The following is a 15,109-nucleotide window of genomic DNA, read 5'->3' as shown; positions in this document are numbered from 1 at the left end:
GCAAGTCCTGTCCCTCCGGCTTCCCATCGCCCTGTGCTCCCCGTGTGACTTGCTGATGCTGCCCTGGATGCTGCTTTTCTCCTTGACACCCCCAGCAGCCCTGATGCCCAGTGCCTGGTGCTTTTGGCCAGAGATGTCCATCACCTCTGCTTCAGGGAGTCTCATCCACATTTGGGGCTCTGCCCATGGCTCTCTGCTCCTCTGGGGGTGCCTGGCAGGAGAAGGGGTGAGCCCTGCCCTGCTCTTGCCAGGACCTACGTGTTCCTGGAGGGTTTGGGGGGTCCAGGCAGATGGGTTGGGGCTGCTGGTGGGGAGCAGCGGGTGATGAGGTGTTCCCCTCCTGCACCCGGACGTGACGGCCTCTGGCATGGTGGTGCCCGCTTTGGCCCACGGCGATGGATTTGTTTCTCAGCCCTGTGGTTACCTTGGTGCTGGTGTCCAGGTCTTCCGAGCGTAAATCTGTGTTTTAGTTTTCCCCCAGCCCCCCTGCTTTGGGACCACAATCCTTGTTTCCTCTCCACATCCCAGCTCTCGTGGATTGCTCCCAGCCCTGCTTCCCCATCCCGATCCCAGGTCCCTGGCGTGGCTCTGACCCTGCCTCTCCCTCGCCTTCTCCTTGCAGTGAGCCCCACTGCCGCCACAACCCCGCGGATCACCCGCTCCAACAGCATCCCCACCCACGACTCCACCTTCGAGCTGTACAGCACGTCCCAGATGGGCAGCACCCTCTCCCTGGCCGACAAGCCCAAGGGCATGATCCGCTCGGGCTCCTTCCGGGACCCTGTGGACGATGGTGAGAGTGTGCTGCGCTCCTGCCCCAGGCGAAGGGAGCTCCCGGGGCGGGGCGGTGGGGCTCCCCGCACACTTGTCCCTTCCTCCTGGCGCTGCTGCGGCACTGTCGGATGGGTTGGTGTGTCCCGTGCTCAGCATCAGAGCAGGGGATGGCAGCCCCGAGGGGCCTGGTGGACCCCTCTGCGCTGGCATCTGCTCTGGGCCACAGCCTGCCCTGACCCCTGTGGGTGCCTGGCATCCCTGGGTTGGCCCCAGGATGTTGTGGCACCGGGCGGTGGGGACCCAAACAGCCAGGGAGGGTGGCAGAGCCCCTGGGCTCAGCCAGAGAGGAGGGTGCAGGTGGAGGGTGCTCCCCATGCCCTGCTGCACACCACATGCCCAGGGAGGTCACCAGCCACGTGCCGAGAAACAGGCAGTGCTGAGCAGCTGCCATCCCACCCTTGCCTCCCCCGGCCCCCTGCAGAGCCCCCCCTGACTGGGAGCTCCATCCCCTGCACCCTGCTACGCTCTGCACCTGCAGCCCCTGGGGATGCTGCTGGCCAGGGGCACCCTGACGTGCCGGGTTTTATTCTGTTGCAGTTCATGGATCGGTGCTGTCCCTGGCCTCGAGCGCGTCCTCCACCTACTCCTCCGTAAGAGCCGCCTCCGTGCTGCGCCGCTTTGTGCATGGCTGGGGGGGCCCGGGTGGGAAAGGGGGGGCTATGTGCATGCCTCTGCCTCGCGCCGAGCCTCTCCGTGCCTCGCTGCCCTCCTGACTGCCTGCCTCTGTCTGTCTGTCTCTCTCTGCTCTCGTGCTGCCAGGCTGAGGAGAAGATGCAGTCCGAGGTGAGCCTGCACCCCCTGCTTGTGGCCCGCCCCTGCCACCGCAGCAAGGGTGAGCGCCTAGCCCCTCTCACTCCCTTCACTCTCTCCCCACAGCAAATCCGCAAGCTGCGCCGCGAGCTGGAGTCCTCGCAGGAGAAGGTGGCCACCCTGACGTCCCAGCTGTCTGCTAATGTGAGTCCCTGCGGGACCCACCGCTCGCTGCAGGACATGCCACTCTGTGTCCCTGCAGTGTGCAGGGCTGGTGCTGGTCTGCGCCCATGAGAGCCTTGATTTCCCCTCTCCAGCCTCTTGCATCCCACACCCGGCAGTGGGTGCTCACCCGGCTATGGGTGCTCGCCCAGGCATGGGTCCTCACCTGTTTCTCCACCTCTTCCAGGCCAACCTGGTAGCGGCTTTTGAGCAGAGCCTGGTGAGCATGACATCCCGCCTGCGGCACTTGGCTGAGACCGCTGAGGAGAAGGTGGGTGCTGTTGGGGTGCCAAGTGGGCACTGGGGGGCACTGGCGGTGCGGGAGGGTGGTCATGGGGCTGGGGGGATGCTGGACTCGGGTGAACCTGCTGCAGCACTGCCCGCCCCAAGGGTGCTCTCAGGGTGGGCCCTGCGCCATTGGAACACACACATATGGTTCCTGGCTCTGCTCCCCCAGGACACGGAGCTGCTGGACCTCCGAGAGACTATCGACTTCCTGAAGAAGAAGAACTCGGAGGCCCAAGCTGTGATCCAGGGTGCCCTGAATGGCACCGACGTCACCCCCAAAGGTAAGGCATGGCTGGGCAGCCTGCTGCCGTGGGGGTTTGCAGCCCTTCCTGAGTCCGTCCCCCAAGCCCAGCTGGGCTGCTCCTGCCTAGGGCTGGCATAGGGTGCTGGCACAGGGCCCCAGGGCACCCCTCACTCCGGTGTGATGTTCAGATGGGAGGCAGGGTCCCTGGGCAGCAGCTCTTCCCCACCTGGGACCCCTGAGCACCTGAAGCCAGGGTCAGACAGCCAGAGCTGTCACTGCAGGAGGTCTCGGTGCTGGTGCCTGGGGATGACGGGATGGCTATCCTCCCTGGGACACCTCTTCACCGGGCCCTTTGCTGACAGCCCAGTTTTGGCTGCTGATCTTGGCTTTGTTCCCATGAGTGCTGTTTCTGGCCCTGAAACCTCAATGTGAGTGCAAGGTGCTGGCAGGGAGGCTGGCGTGGGACAGGAGCGAAACGATGCGTGCCTTGGGCATCTCCCTGGGGTTTGGGTTCACTGTCCAGAATGGCAGTGCCTGTGTGGTGTCTGAGCCCCACGTCATCTTATGAGGTGGTTCTGAGAGCTCAGAAGGTGTGTGGGTGGGAGAAGGGAAGGGATGCAGGGAGGAGAGTGCAGGTGGCTCTGGCGTTGAGGCAGATGCAGTTTGCTGATACCTCTTTTCCCGGTCTCTCCTGCTTCTCTTGCTGGCCCCAGAGCTGCGCATCAAGCGGCAGAACTCCTCTGACAGTATCTCCAGCCTCAACAGCATCACCAGCCACTCCAGCATCGGCAGCAGCAAGGATGCTGACGCCAAGAAGAAGAAGAAGAAGAGCTGGGTGGGTTGGACAGGGCGCTGGGAGGAGGAGCGGGGCTTGGGGAGCTGCTGGCAGGGTCTGGCTGAGGTCAGCCCCACAAGCCAGCTGCTCTTGGTCTACCTTGGCATTGTGGTATTGGTCCCCTGTGTCCCGTGGGGACAGCACTGGTGAAGAGCGTGTAGCCACCATGGATTTGTGTCTTGATGTGCCGGCTGGGACTTCTCCATCCCCTCTGGGAGTTTTTCAGCCCTGGTCCTGCACGCCTGCTCCCTCGTGGTTTCCCCATGTCTCCCTTCTGCCCATGTGGGATGCCGGACACCTTGGCCAGGCAGCCCCTTCCCTGCACCAAGCAGCTCCAAGCTGGATGCGTGATTAAGTCTTGCTTTGTTTTGTTTCTCTCCCCCTATGCTGACCTCAACCCTTTTTTTCCAGGTGTACGAGGTAAGTCCTACGCCGTCCCCTCCACCCCATGCTGTGCCCAGCCAGGGCCCTCGCTCCATTTTGTGGGACGGTGCTCATAACACTACCCATCCCATCCATCCCACTGGCACTAACCCCCAGCACGGGCCATCCCGGGGCCCCCACAAGGCAAGGCTGCACACACCTTGGCTGCTTCCTTTGATGTTAAGGCCAAAATATGCACCCACACGGAGGGGCTGAACTGCCCTGGCTGGCCCTGAGGCAGCAGGAAGGGCTCAGATGGGGACCTGTCCCATGGATGGGCACCTGTCCCTTGCCTGGGGAAGGCAGGCACTCTCCTGACTCCCTGTAACCAGATCTTTTGGGGTGGGGACCTCACTGCAGCCCTGCCTGTGACACCGGGGTGTGGTGCTGCCTGTCTACGCATTGCCAGGGCTGGCCCGATGTGGCCCCAAGTGGCTCTGTCCCTGTTGGGACCCATGTGGGTCCCAGTGCTCCCCTGCTCTCCCGCCATCAGCAGAGCCTGACACCCACCTTGTTTTTTACGCTGAAATGCAACGCTTTTGCTTTTGGGGACACACCAGCCCAGCCTGCCTGGTGCCTGTGGGAGTTGGGCCAGATCTTGCCTGCTCTCCATCCCCTCTTCCTCCCACCTCCCCTCGGAGCAGGCCCTGGCCCTCCAGGGGACACGGTGCGAGCCCAGGGTGCCCATCCTGCTGCTCTCCTGCAGGCTGGTGGTGCGTAAGCGGGACCCAGGCCCGGTTTGGCCCCTGTGCAGTGTACATCCACCCTCCCTGGCCTCGGCACGCCGCTCACCTGCCCACTGCTCTGTGTGTGCTGTGTGCATGCTGCATGCCCGGCCGGGACCCCCAGTGACATCTCGCAGGGGGCTGGCTGGCCCTCTGCACTTCCAGGAGGACACCACAGGGCAGAGGGGGATCTGGGGCTGAAATTGTCCCCTTGCACCAGGACCCCGGCTCTGCAGTGGCTGGAGGGGGGAATGTCCCCCTAAATGTCACTTGCTGGGATAGCTGTGGTGGGGTGAATGTGAGGATGGATTCAGCCCTTCCCGATGGACCAGGGTGCTGGTGCAGTGCCTGAACACCCTGATGCAGGTGCTGGTGGGGAGCAGGGCTGGGGGAAGCCTGACCAGGACATGGGTCCCACGCTGTGGGGCTGTTTGGTGCCGTCCAGGCTGGGGCTGGAGTGTTGCACAAAGGGCTGTGCACCCCCCGCCTTCAGCTGTGCCAGCAGAGCGGGGTCAGGGCAGTGCCTTTCCCAGGGCAGTGGTAGGGCACAGTGCTGCCTCGGTGATGGATGTGGTGTTACTGGTCCCAGCTCAGACCATCTGTGGGTCCTGGGCAGATGGGGGCCCTGGGGCAGGACCGGGCCAGGTCTCCGCTTGCAAGGCTGCACTGTCGGGCTGTCTCTAACAAGAGCATTTCTGTCTCCCATAGCTACGCAGCTCCTTCAACAAGGCCTTCAGCATCAAGAAGGGACCCAAATCAGCCTCGTCCTACTCGGACATCGAGGAGATCGCCACGCCAGACTCATCAGCCCCCTCCTCCCCCAAGCTGCAGCATGGCTCTACGGAGACCGCCTCACCCTCCATCAAATCCTCCACGTCCTCCTCCGTGGGCATCGACACAGCTGAGTACGTGGGGCCAGGGTGGGCAGCATGGGGTGGGGAGGGCCAGTCGTGGGGGCTGCAGGCTCCTGCCATGGACGCGTGCAACTCTCTCCCTTGGCCCAGGCTCTTCCAGGCCCACAGTGAGGGCGAGCCAGAGAAGAAGGAGGTGTCGGAGCTGCGGTCGGAGCTGTGGGAGAAGGAGATGAAGCTGACGGACATCCGCCTGGAGGCCCTCAACTCGGCCCACCAGCTGGAGCAGCTGCGGGAGACCATGCACAACATGCAGGTGAGGACCACTGCCAGAAGCCTGGCTGGCTCTGAGCACCTGGCTGGCCACAGTCCCGTGCTGCAGCCCCGGGATGCTGCCGGCATCCATTTCCTCACCCTGTGCCGTAACTGGTTCTCCCCCAGCTGGAGGTGGATCTCTTGAAGGCTGAGAACGACCGGCTCAAAGTGGCTCCGGGGCCCTCAGCAGTGCCAGGCTCCGTTCCCGGCCACGTCACGAGCACGTCAGCCTCCTCTTCACCACGGCGCTCCTTGGGTCTCACCCTCGGCCATGCATTCAGCCCCAGCCTGGGGGACGCAGGTAGGGGTGGTGGAGCTGCTGGCAGATGGGGAAGGGCTGGGACAGAGACGTGTGTGTGGTGGGAACGTGCTGCTGCTCACCTGGAGGCAGCTGTGCATGGGGATGTGTCGTGCTGCTGGTGCCACGATCAGCTGCATCTGGGCATAGTCAGGCCCAGTGGCTTGGCTCTCCCTGCTGGCACAGCCTTACTGCTCTGTCCCTAGACGTGTCCCCCATGGACGCTGTCAGTGCTGGCACCCTGAAGGACGAGCTGACGCTGCGGATTGTGGTGCGCATGCCGCCCCAACACATCATCAAGGGGGTAAGCGTGGGCTGTATGGGGAGCCTGACCTGTCCCAGTGCCATGGCCGTGGGCAAAGGGCAGAGAATGCCTCTCCGGGCCTGGATGCAGTATCCCAACTCTGCACACCTCTGCCTTGGCTCCTAGGACCTCAAGCAGCAGGAGTTTTTCCTGGGCTGGACCAAGGTGAGCGGGAAGGTGGACTGGAAGATGCTTGATGAGGCTGTCTGCCAGGTCTTCAAGGTAGGAGCATGGGGACCCCTCTTTTGAGAGCCTTCCTTTTACACTGCTCCACCATGCCTGATGCTCCCTGGCCCAGGTCATTACCAGGTCTCCTGGAGCTGCTGAGCTCTGCTTGCTCCCTGCCAGCCCTCAGGGGCACTGACAGCCCTGTCCTTGTCCACGTAGGATTACATCACCAAGATGGATCCTGCTTCCACGCTGGGGCTCAGCACCGAGTCCGTCTACGGCTACAGCATCAGCCACATCAAGCGAGTCCTGGACACAGAGCCACCAGAGCTGCCGCTGTGCCGCCGGGGCCTGACCAGCATCGTCGTCACGCTCAAAGGTCAGTGTGGCAGAGAGCCTCGATCACTGTCCCGTCTTCCCTCTGTCTCACTGTGTCGTGGGGTGTGAGTGGGACGTTCAGCCCTCCCCTGCCTGCAGGCTTGAAGGAGAAGTGTGTGGACAGCCTGGTGTTTGAGACGCTCATCCCCAAGCCCATGATGCAGCATTACATCAGCCTCCTGCTGAAACACCGGCGGCTCATCCTCTCGGGACCCAGCGGCACTGGCAAGACCTACCTGACCAATCGCCTGGCTGAGTACCTGGTGGAGCGCTCGGGTCGGGACGTCACCGAGGGCATCGTCAGCACCTTCAACATGCACCAGCAGTCCTGCAAGGTGAGGGCACGCAGCAGCCAGGAGTGTCCCTGTTGGCACTGGTGCTGCAGTCCCCGTTGGCAGCCATGCCACAGCCCCACGTGTGACACCCGGCCCGTTCGTTGCAGGACCTGCAGCTGTACCTCTCCAACCTGGCCAACCAGATTGACCGGGAGACGGGCACAGCAGACGTGCCACTGGTGATCCTCCTAGATGACCTCAGCGAGGCAGGCTCCATCAGCGAGCTCGTCAATGGTGCGCTCACCTGCAAGTACCACAAATGGTGAGAGCCCCACTGCACCCTCCTCCGGCACAGTTTCCCGGGCACACGCATGCTCCCCACTGCTCTCGGCAAGATCCCTGGGCTTGTGGAGATGAGGCTGCATGGCTGCACGTCTGCTGTGCTCAGATCAGCTCTGCCACGGGCAGGGGTGATGCAGGGTGCTTTTTCTCATGGATCCTGTCTCTCTGTCACTCACTCAGCCCCTACATCATTGGGACCACCAACCAGCCTGTGAAGATGACCCCAAACCATGGCCTCCATCTCAGCTTCAGGTGGGAATCATACATCCCTGGGGGCCATCCCCATGGGGTTGGGGAGGGCAGAGGCCATCACTCCTGCCCCTGGGCAGTCCTGGGGACACATCCTGTGATCGGGGATCCTGATGAGGACTGAACCCCAGGCCTGTCCCTGCCATCCCAGAAGGACCTGATGCCCCAACCTTGGGCACATGTAGTGCGGGGGTGCTAGGAGGTCCCCCAAGGGTGCTGGGAAGCAGGGCAGCTTGTGTGGAGACCCAGCCCTGAACACCTGAGCCTTTCCCCCAGGATGCTGACCTTCTCAAACAACGTGGAGCCGGCCAATGGCTTCCTGGTGCGCTACCTGCGGCGGAAGCTGCTGGAGTCGGACACAGACGTCAATGCCAACAAGGAGGAGCTGCTGCGTGTGCTGGACTGGGTGCCCAAGCTCTGGTACCACTTGCATACCTTCCTGGAGAAACATAGTACCTCCGACTTCCTCATCGGTAAGGCCTTGCCTCCACTTCCCTCCTCTACCTCACGCTGCTGGGAGCCCCCGGGGACTGGGGCAAAACCCTCCCAAAGGAGCTTGGGGAGCTGACGTGCTGCCCCGTGTCCCCCAGTCCCACACAACCAAAAAGCCAGTGGGCGATGCACACAAGTGTTGCTCTTCCCTGGGTGGCATTTGTTCCCGTGTCCTGTGGGAGCTGTCACTGTGGTGTCAGCTAAGGCTGCCTGTCTTACTGGCACCCTACCTTGGGCTCGGAGGAGCCATGTTTTCCCAGGCAGGTCTCCCTTTGACTCACCGTGCTTTTGAGGGGTAGATTGAACTGAGCAGCCCTATTACTTGCCCGGGAGCTTGCTTTCTGCCCATGTGTGTCAGGCAGACGCTGCCTGGACACTGCTCCCAGGAGGTGGGAGGTGGTTGAGGCCAGGGCACCCTGCGCAGCCAGGCTTGGCCACCTTGGTGCTATGCTGCCATGGGGCCAGTGACTGGAGCAGGGGGACTCGGCTCCCGTTTTCACTCTCTGCCTTCCCCCCCCAGGTCCCTGCTTCTTCCTGTCCTGCCCCATTGGAATTGAGGATTTCCGGACCTGGTTCATCGACCTGTGGAACAATTCCATCATCCCTTACCTGCAAGAGGGGGCAAAAGATGGGCTCAAGGTACCCAGAGCTGCCTGGCATGTGGGAATGCCAAACCAGAGGTGCTTGGGGACATGCTGATGCAGCAGCCTAACGGGGCGGAGAGAGGGGAGGCGCTGGGATTTTGGGCACAGGTGGTGTCTCTGTCAGTCCCTGCCCTGCCCTATGGCTGCAGCAGGACATAGCACTGTCCTGGGGGGCCTCAGGGTTGCTGGCACGTGCTGAACAGGCGGCTGCCACTTGCTCCCTGCCTGCAGGTCCACGGGCAGAAGGCAGCCTGGGAGGACCCCGTGGAGTGGGTGCGGGACACCCTGCCCTGGCCGTCAGCACAGCAGGACCAGTCCAAGCTGTACCACCTGCCCCCGCCCACCATCGGGCCCCACAGCACTGTTTCCCCTCCCGAGGAGCGCACCGTCAAAGACACGACACCCAGCTCCCTGGACTCGGACCCTCTGGTACGGCACTGCTGCGCTGGGAGGTGGGCTGGGTGATGCTGGTGGAGAGGGGAGTGCAAGGTGGAGCTTTGCTTTCCCAGTTGTTTTTCAGTGTAATAAGTCTGATTTGGGGATGCAGAAACATTTTGTACTCCTGGGAGGGAGCAGTGGGTGTGGGATGGTGGCGCTGGCAGGCAGGCTGCACACCGGGGCACATTGTGATGTGCCAGTGAACGGGCATGGTGTGGCGCTCCATGAGGCATCATGACCACACGCAGAGCCACACACAGACTGGGGCTTGCACATACGTGTCCCGGTGTGTCACCCGGAGAGGCTGCTAGCAGACAGCAGGCTGCCACAGATGATGCCAGCTGATGTGCTGGGGCCTGTCCCCCTGCACTGCTTTGCCACGCTCAGCCTTGAGCATCCCAGCTGTGCCCAAGGTCAGATCCTGGTGACAGGGAGGGATTTTGCAGGATCTCTGGGCTTTGCTTTACTCTCTGAGGAGCTTCTTGGGGTGGCTGGTTTGTATGGGAGGGCAAGGAGGGCCTGGTGGCCTTGGCTTCTCCAGGGTGTCCACAGACCTCTGATCCCCCTCGGGCTTGGTGCCACGCTCCTCTCCCCGCAGATGGCCATGCTGCTGAAGCTCCAGGAAGCCGCCAACTACATCGAGTCTCCGGACCGCGAGACCATGGTGGATCCCGACCTGCAGTCGACTCTGTGAGGCCCGGACATGCCGGCCCAGGCGGAGGGGAGCCGCCGCCAGCCACTGCTCCCACCGGGCTGCTCTCCTTTTCCTTTGGTATGCCAGAGCGCAGGGCTGGCGAGTGAGCGGAGAGGACCGGGGCTCCAGCGTGTCCTAGCGGAGCGTGGGGAAGCTCAGCTCATCCATGGGAGAGCGTGAGGTGCCATCTCCCCTCCCAGCCCTGGGGGTAGGAGAATCCTGGTTTCTCTTCTTGGTTTTTTTTCTGTCTCTATTGCAAACTCTTGGGCTTTGGGGCCAGGGCAACTGATGTGGCTGAGCCCCCACTCCCAGGAGCTGCAGGAAGGCCCCTGCGTGGGGCAGGGACCCCGTGGGAGCCACCTGGGCCAAAGCTGGGGGACACAGGAGGAGCATGTGGCCGCAGGATGAGAGCGCGGGCGCGAGGGTCTCCAGCTCCTTCTCGACTCACCCGGGCGTAGTCGAGGGCAGGCAACGAGGGAGCCGCTGCTGCGGGAAGCGCTCGCCTCGCACTGGCCGGGGAGGAGCACAGCTCTCACCGCTGTGTTTGTATGTTCCCTGTTTCACCTGCATGGCAGCCGCTGCAACCAGGACAGCCCAATAAACCCTGCTTTGGTTATTTTATTTTGTTTGCCCCCTCCAATTTTCCTTTGGCCGAGTCCAGACTTTGCTTTGGTCCCTTTTTTGTTCTGGTTCGTCGCTCTCCTGGCCTGGAGCCCATGGCCCAGTGCCCACCGCTTCCCTGTAAGCAGCTTCCTTTCCCTTTGGTTTCTTTTGCAGCTGTTGGTTCCACTACTCAAACCACCTCCGTCACAAAACTGGTGCTCACTGGACGATCTCCAGTCCCTGAACCCACCTCCCGGGGCCTCACAGCTTGGCTGAGATGGGACTTGGCAGCCGGTGGCAGCAGGATGCTCCTAGAGCAGCCCCTTGCCTGGTGCCTCCCCCTCCCCAAAAGCACAAGGCAGAGTCTGGCCCTGGGGATGGGGTCAGGGTCTCCCACCAGGGCAGGATGCCACGGGGCATCCCCTCCCCACGGTACCCGGCGCTGGCCGAGGCCTGGGTAGGGGGAGGGTGCTGCTGCCCTATCCCTGGGGGCACGTCCCCTCAGTGCTGCCAGGCCTGGGGGTAGTCCCCCACTGGCTCCCCAAAGCCCTGTGCCCTCCTGTGCCCTATGGCCTGGCAGGGTCTCGCTGTGCCCCATGTCAGTGCTCTGGGACCACCTAGGGCTGCCATGTGTCCTCTTGGCCCTACTGTGCAATGTCACAGGCCAGGCTCCTGGCACGGAGGGGATCAGCCCCGGTGCTGCTGTGGTGCCTTAATCCCCGGCCGTGCAGGAAGGGGGCACATGGGGCTTGGGCTGGTGCTGTCACAGCCTGCTTTGGCTGTAGTGGCCTATGACTGTCCCCAAAGCCAGCTTGGCTGGGCTGGGATGGGGGTGCTGGCCCTGGCCTGAGCACAGCCAACCTGGGGCTGCTGCCTTCAGCATCCCTCACTTGCCTGTCCCCAAGCACAGCTGCAGCGTGCTCTGCCAGGCCAGCACCTCCCTCCCTGAGCCCAGCTGGGCTCTGGGACCACCCTGCTCCCCTCTGCTGCCATCCAGCTCAGCTCCCACACTCAGCTGGAGCCCTGGAGAGCCTTTTGGGGAGAGGTGACCCCAGGGCCGGGTCGGCTGAGCCTGTCCTGTACTTGAGCCCCACCAGGCTGGGGACTGGGCAGCCTCAGCCCCCCTGTGCCATGGCTGGTGCAGCCTTCAGGGACGCCTCACAACCCTCCAAAACAGGCATCTCCTCCAAGGCCCGGCCTTGCCGCCGGTGCCGCTTGGAGGCAGCCACCACCTCTGCCCTTGGTGCTCTCTTGGCCGATGCATCGTGCCTTGCTGCCTGGGGCTGGCCGGTGCATCCTGGCCGCGGTGCGTGCGACCCATGGTGCTCACTTCTCCGTCTGTCCGACAGCCTCCCTGCCGTCTCCCCGCTGCCGCCTGGGGCCGGCCAGCCCGGCCCCTTTGCACAGGGATGTCCCTCCCTACGCTGGCTTGGACGCTAAGGCTTTCTGTTTGCCTTCTCTTGTGTTGCTGCCGTCGGCTAAGGACTCCCTGTAAATAGATCTGTAGTCGAATGCCCTGTGTGAGTTGGTGGGGCCCAGCCCTGCGCCTCTTTTCCTTCTTTTTTTTTTTTTTTTTTTTTTTTGTACTCTGTGATAACTGTGCTGTGCTGACTTCTTTTCTGATTGTACGAGACACCGGCTCAGCAGCTGCTCGAGGCCGGCGGTGGGGACCTGGCTCTCCCCTCCAGCCCCTCTTGCCCTGCTCAGGGCTCCAGTGCTCAGGGCAGGAAAGGGCAAGATGCACCTTTGGGGGCTGCCCCGGGTGCAATGCTGTGCCCGAGTGCCCTGAGGAGTCCTGTGGGTGGAGAGGGCTCACACACCCCTCTCGCTTTGCACGGCCTTCAGGCAGCCTTGGCTGTGCCTGACTTTCTTTTCTGACACCCCCATGGAGCCACTGAAATGTAGACCAAACTGTCCCTGTCACCGGCTTGCCTGGGGCTGCACTGCCGGGCACCCCCGAGCCTGTTTCCTGGGGGTTTACCCCATCCTTTCCTGGTGCAGGGCTGCCTGTTTCCCCATAACCTAAGCCGGGGCGTGCTGGAGGCGAGTGGCGCACTGTGGTGTAAATCAGGAAGAATCCCTGAGGGGGATGAGAAGGGCGAGGGCCATGCCAGCTGGTGTGCCCTGGGATGGTGCACAGTGGGGGGCTTTCGCTGGGCTTTCCTGGCTGGAGGCAATGGGCCCTGATGGGTTCCTCCTGGCTTACATCAAGCACCCCGTGTCCGCAAGCGTGGCAGCTGTCTGGGGGACCTGGGGACCGAGCGTCCCCCAGGGCTGCCAGTGGCTGTGGGCTAAGCCCCTCTGTCCCCCCGGGGACAGGTCCAAGGATTGCACTGACTCATCCCCCTGCCACCCCCAAAGGTGCCTGCTGCCCCCAAGGGTACCCGTTGTCCCCAAGGGTGCCTGTCACCCCATAGGAGCCAGTCACCCCCAAGGGTGCCTATTGCCCCCAAAGGTGCCTGCCACCCCCAAGGGTGCTTGTGACCCCCAAAGGAGCCCGTCACCCCCAAAGGTGCCTGCTGCCCCCAAGGGTGCCCGTCACCCCCCAGGGGTGCTTGCCACCTCCAAAGGTGCCGGTGGCCCCTGGGAGCACCAGGAGCCCATCTGAGGGACTGGAGCGGGGAGATGCCAGTCACCTTCCTGCCTCCTCGAGCTGCTGCTGCCTGGTGGCCTGAACCTTACAATTTTAGCTTTTTTCTATTAAAAACAAACAACCTTTTTTTAATTAAATAAAAGATGAAATGGACAAATTCCTGTTTTAGATGATCTGTGTAATTGACTGGGTTTTGTGTTTCTTAACTGCATGGTATTCCTGCCGAGGGGTTTTATAGCACTTTTTAAATTTCTCTTTAAGATTTTGGTCCAGATTTCTACTGCTCTCGCCTGTCTGTCTTTGCTTTTTCCTTGCCTCCTCCAAGTTTGTAAACTCGCTCCATTTTATACCTGATGTTGAGACCCAACCCCACCTTGTACATAGCTGCGGGAACAATCATAGGGAACAAACACCATCTGGACTCTTTCCACAATTAGTTGTTTTTACTTAAAAGAAATTTTAAAAGACGTATAAAAGGAAGCCAGGAAAAGGCTTGAGGATATTACGAAAGACAGAAACAAATCCAGCCCTGCACCAAGTCAGCTCCTGCTGCCCACGCTGCCCGCACCAACTGGCATGTCTCTTCTCAGTCGTCTGTCTAACACCATTGGATTCAATAAAGTTATCTCCTGTACCGCCTGGCTGCTGGTCCTGTGTCTGGGAGACCGCGGGCCTGTCCCTGTGCGGGAGGGGGGTAGGACAGTCGTGCTTGTGTCACCACATGTCTGCCACTGTCCTCGGTGGTCACTCTCCTGCAAAATCTGGGGAGGGGGGCTTTGTGGAAACGCTCCTGGTTTGAAATCTTGGCTGTTTTGCAAGATGCTGGGAGCGGTTTTATCGGTCAGGGACGCCTCTTCCAAGATGGCGCTCCTGTTAAGTCTGGAGTGTGCAGAAACGCTCCTGGTTTGAAATCCCGGCAATTCTGAAAGATGCCAGAAGCGGGGGATCCCTCTCCTGAGGCAGGAGGGGCAATCGTACCTGGGGTGTGCAGGGAGGAGTGGGGGCTCAGGGTGGGTGGGCATCCCCGCTGGGCCCCTTTCGCCTCGCCAGGGCTGGTCCCCATCTCCCCTTTGAAAGGGACATGGTGGTGATGGATGCCACCCGACATCACAGGGGCAGTTGTGGGACAGTGTCCCTCGAGCAGCGATGGGGTGCTCTGCCCTGCGGCAGGGTGGGGGGGTGAGGACGAGGCTGCAGATACCAGCTGAGGGGAAGGGAGATCCCGGTCCTCCCCGGGGTGGCTCGAAAGCTATGGAAGATGGCTCAAAAGCTATGTTCCACTCTACAGAGAGCGACGCTGGAGCGGGGACAGATGCTCCAGGAGCCGTTAATTAATCACCGGATGGTGATGAGTTGTAACAGGCTGCAGTGGCGAAGGCAAGGCCAGGAGAGGGCACTTCCCATCGGCTCCTGTCCAGCGGGTGGGTTCAAATAAGTTCATTACCAGTGGGTGCAATCCTGAACCTGGAGAGCAGGACTGGTTTTGGGGAGCTACGACCCTTAATCTGCAGAGATGTGTCATGTGCATGCTCCCAGCCTGTGCTTGCTCAGTGGCCCTGTGCAGGCAGGAAGAGCAGGCAGCAGAGCAGGAGAGCGGGCAGCGGTGCAGCAGAGAGGTCCCTACGTGTGGTGGCCCCACGGGGATTTTCAGCCTCACAGCCATGGCGCAGAGCCAGAGAGCCAGGGGGATCGGTCCCCAGGCACGGGGGGGGGATACAGAAGGACCACGTGGAGACGACGCTGACGCTTCGATTTCAGCTGGACACCTGAGTTTGGGAAAACTCAGCTGCGTGTTTCAAGGGTGACGGGCAGGGGAGGGTCCCGTCGGTTCAGGAAACAGCACCCATGGGCTCGGCGCTGTAGCGGGGATGTGGCCCCCATGCAGGGTCCCTTCCCCTGCCTTCAGTAGCTGGTGGGAGCTCATGGGTGTCTCTGTGGTGCGGGGTGGCTGGTGCAGGGCTGGGAGGGCTGAGAAAGGGAGGTGCAGGGCACCCCGCCCTCATGCAGGGCACAGGAACCCCCAGAGCACCTGGGCATGTTGGGTTCAGCCACCGTGTATGTACAGCCTCCAGGATGCACAGCAGCACCTGCCAGGTACCGCACCGTGTGTACGATAGCGCTGGGTGTGCAACCTCAGCCATCAG

The 15,109-nt window shown here is 62.1% G+C and overlaps 1 protein-coding gene across 8 annotated transcripts in view; it reads left to right on the top strand.

Annotated features, from left to right (window-relative positions):
- NAV1 (neuron navigator 1) overlaps positions 1 to 13,604 on the top strand; it is a 78,651-nt gene extending 65,047 nt beyond the window's left edge. For 5 of the 8 annotated variants that reach the window (XM_072886285.1, XM_072886284.1, XM_072886289.1 and 2 more), the window contains 20 exons: positions 623 to 793; positions 1,372 to 1,424; positions 1,594 to 1,617; positions 1,711 to 1,788; positions 1,994 to 2,077; positions 2,264 to 2,375; positions 3,052 to 3,173; positions 5,030 to 5,226; positions 5,326 to 5,488; positions 5,614 to 5,788; positions 5,992 to 6,089; positions 6,216 to 6,311; positions 6,477 to 6,636; positions 6,735 to 6,970; positions 7,078 to 7,232; positions 7,433 to 7,504; positions 7,778 to 7,974; positions 8,514 to 8,632; positions 8,869 to 9,066; positions 9,674 to 13,604. In XM_072886285.1, the coding sequence (XP_072742386.1) occupies positions 623 to 793; positions 1,372 to 1,424; positions 1,594 to 1,617; positions 1,711 to 1,788; positions 1,994 to 2,077; positions 2,264 to 2,375; positions 3,052 to 3,173; positions 5,030 to 5,226; positions 5,326 to 5,488; positions 5,614 to 5,788; positions 5,992 to 6,089; positions 6,216 to 6,311; positions 6,477 to 6,636; positions 6,735 to 6,970; positions 7,078 to 7,232; positions 7,433 to 7,504; positions 7,778 to 7,974; positions 8,514 to 8,632; positions 8,869 to 9,066; positions 9,674 to 9,769 (2,606 nt within the window). In that variant the 3' untranslated portion in view covers positions 9,770 to 13,604. The remainder of the gene's footprint in view (positions 1 to 622; positions 794 to 1,371; positions 1,425 to 1,593; positions 1,618 to 1,710; positions 1,789 to 1,993; positions 2,078 to 2,263; positions 2,376 to 3,051; positions 3,174 to 5,029; positions 5,227 to 5,325; positions 5,489 to 5,613; positions 5,789 to 5,991; positions 6,090 to 6,215; positions 6,312 to 6,476; positions 6,637 to 6,734; positions 6,971 to 7,077; positions 7,233 to 7,432; positions 7,505 to 7,777; positions 7,975 to 8,513; positions 8,633 to 8,868; positions 9,067 to 9,673) is intronic. The other 3 variants (XM_072886287.1, XM_072886286.1, XM_072886288.1) reach the window with 3 other exon arrangements.
- Positions 13,605 to 15,109: the final 1,505 nt, after the last annotated feature.

Source organism: Ciconia boyciana, chromosome 23 (assembly GCF_034638445.1).
Source record: "Ciconia boyciana chromosome 23, ASM3463844v1, whole genome shotgun sequence".
Taxonomy (NCBI): Eukaryota; Metazoa; Chordata; class Aves; order Ciconiiformes; family Ciconiidae; genus Ciconia; species Ciconia boyciana.
The sequence above is the reverse complement of the archived record's forward strand: the minus strand, read 5'-3'. Positions and strand labels throughout refer to the sequence as shown.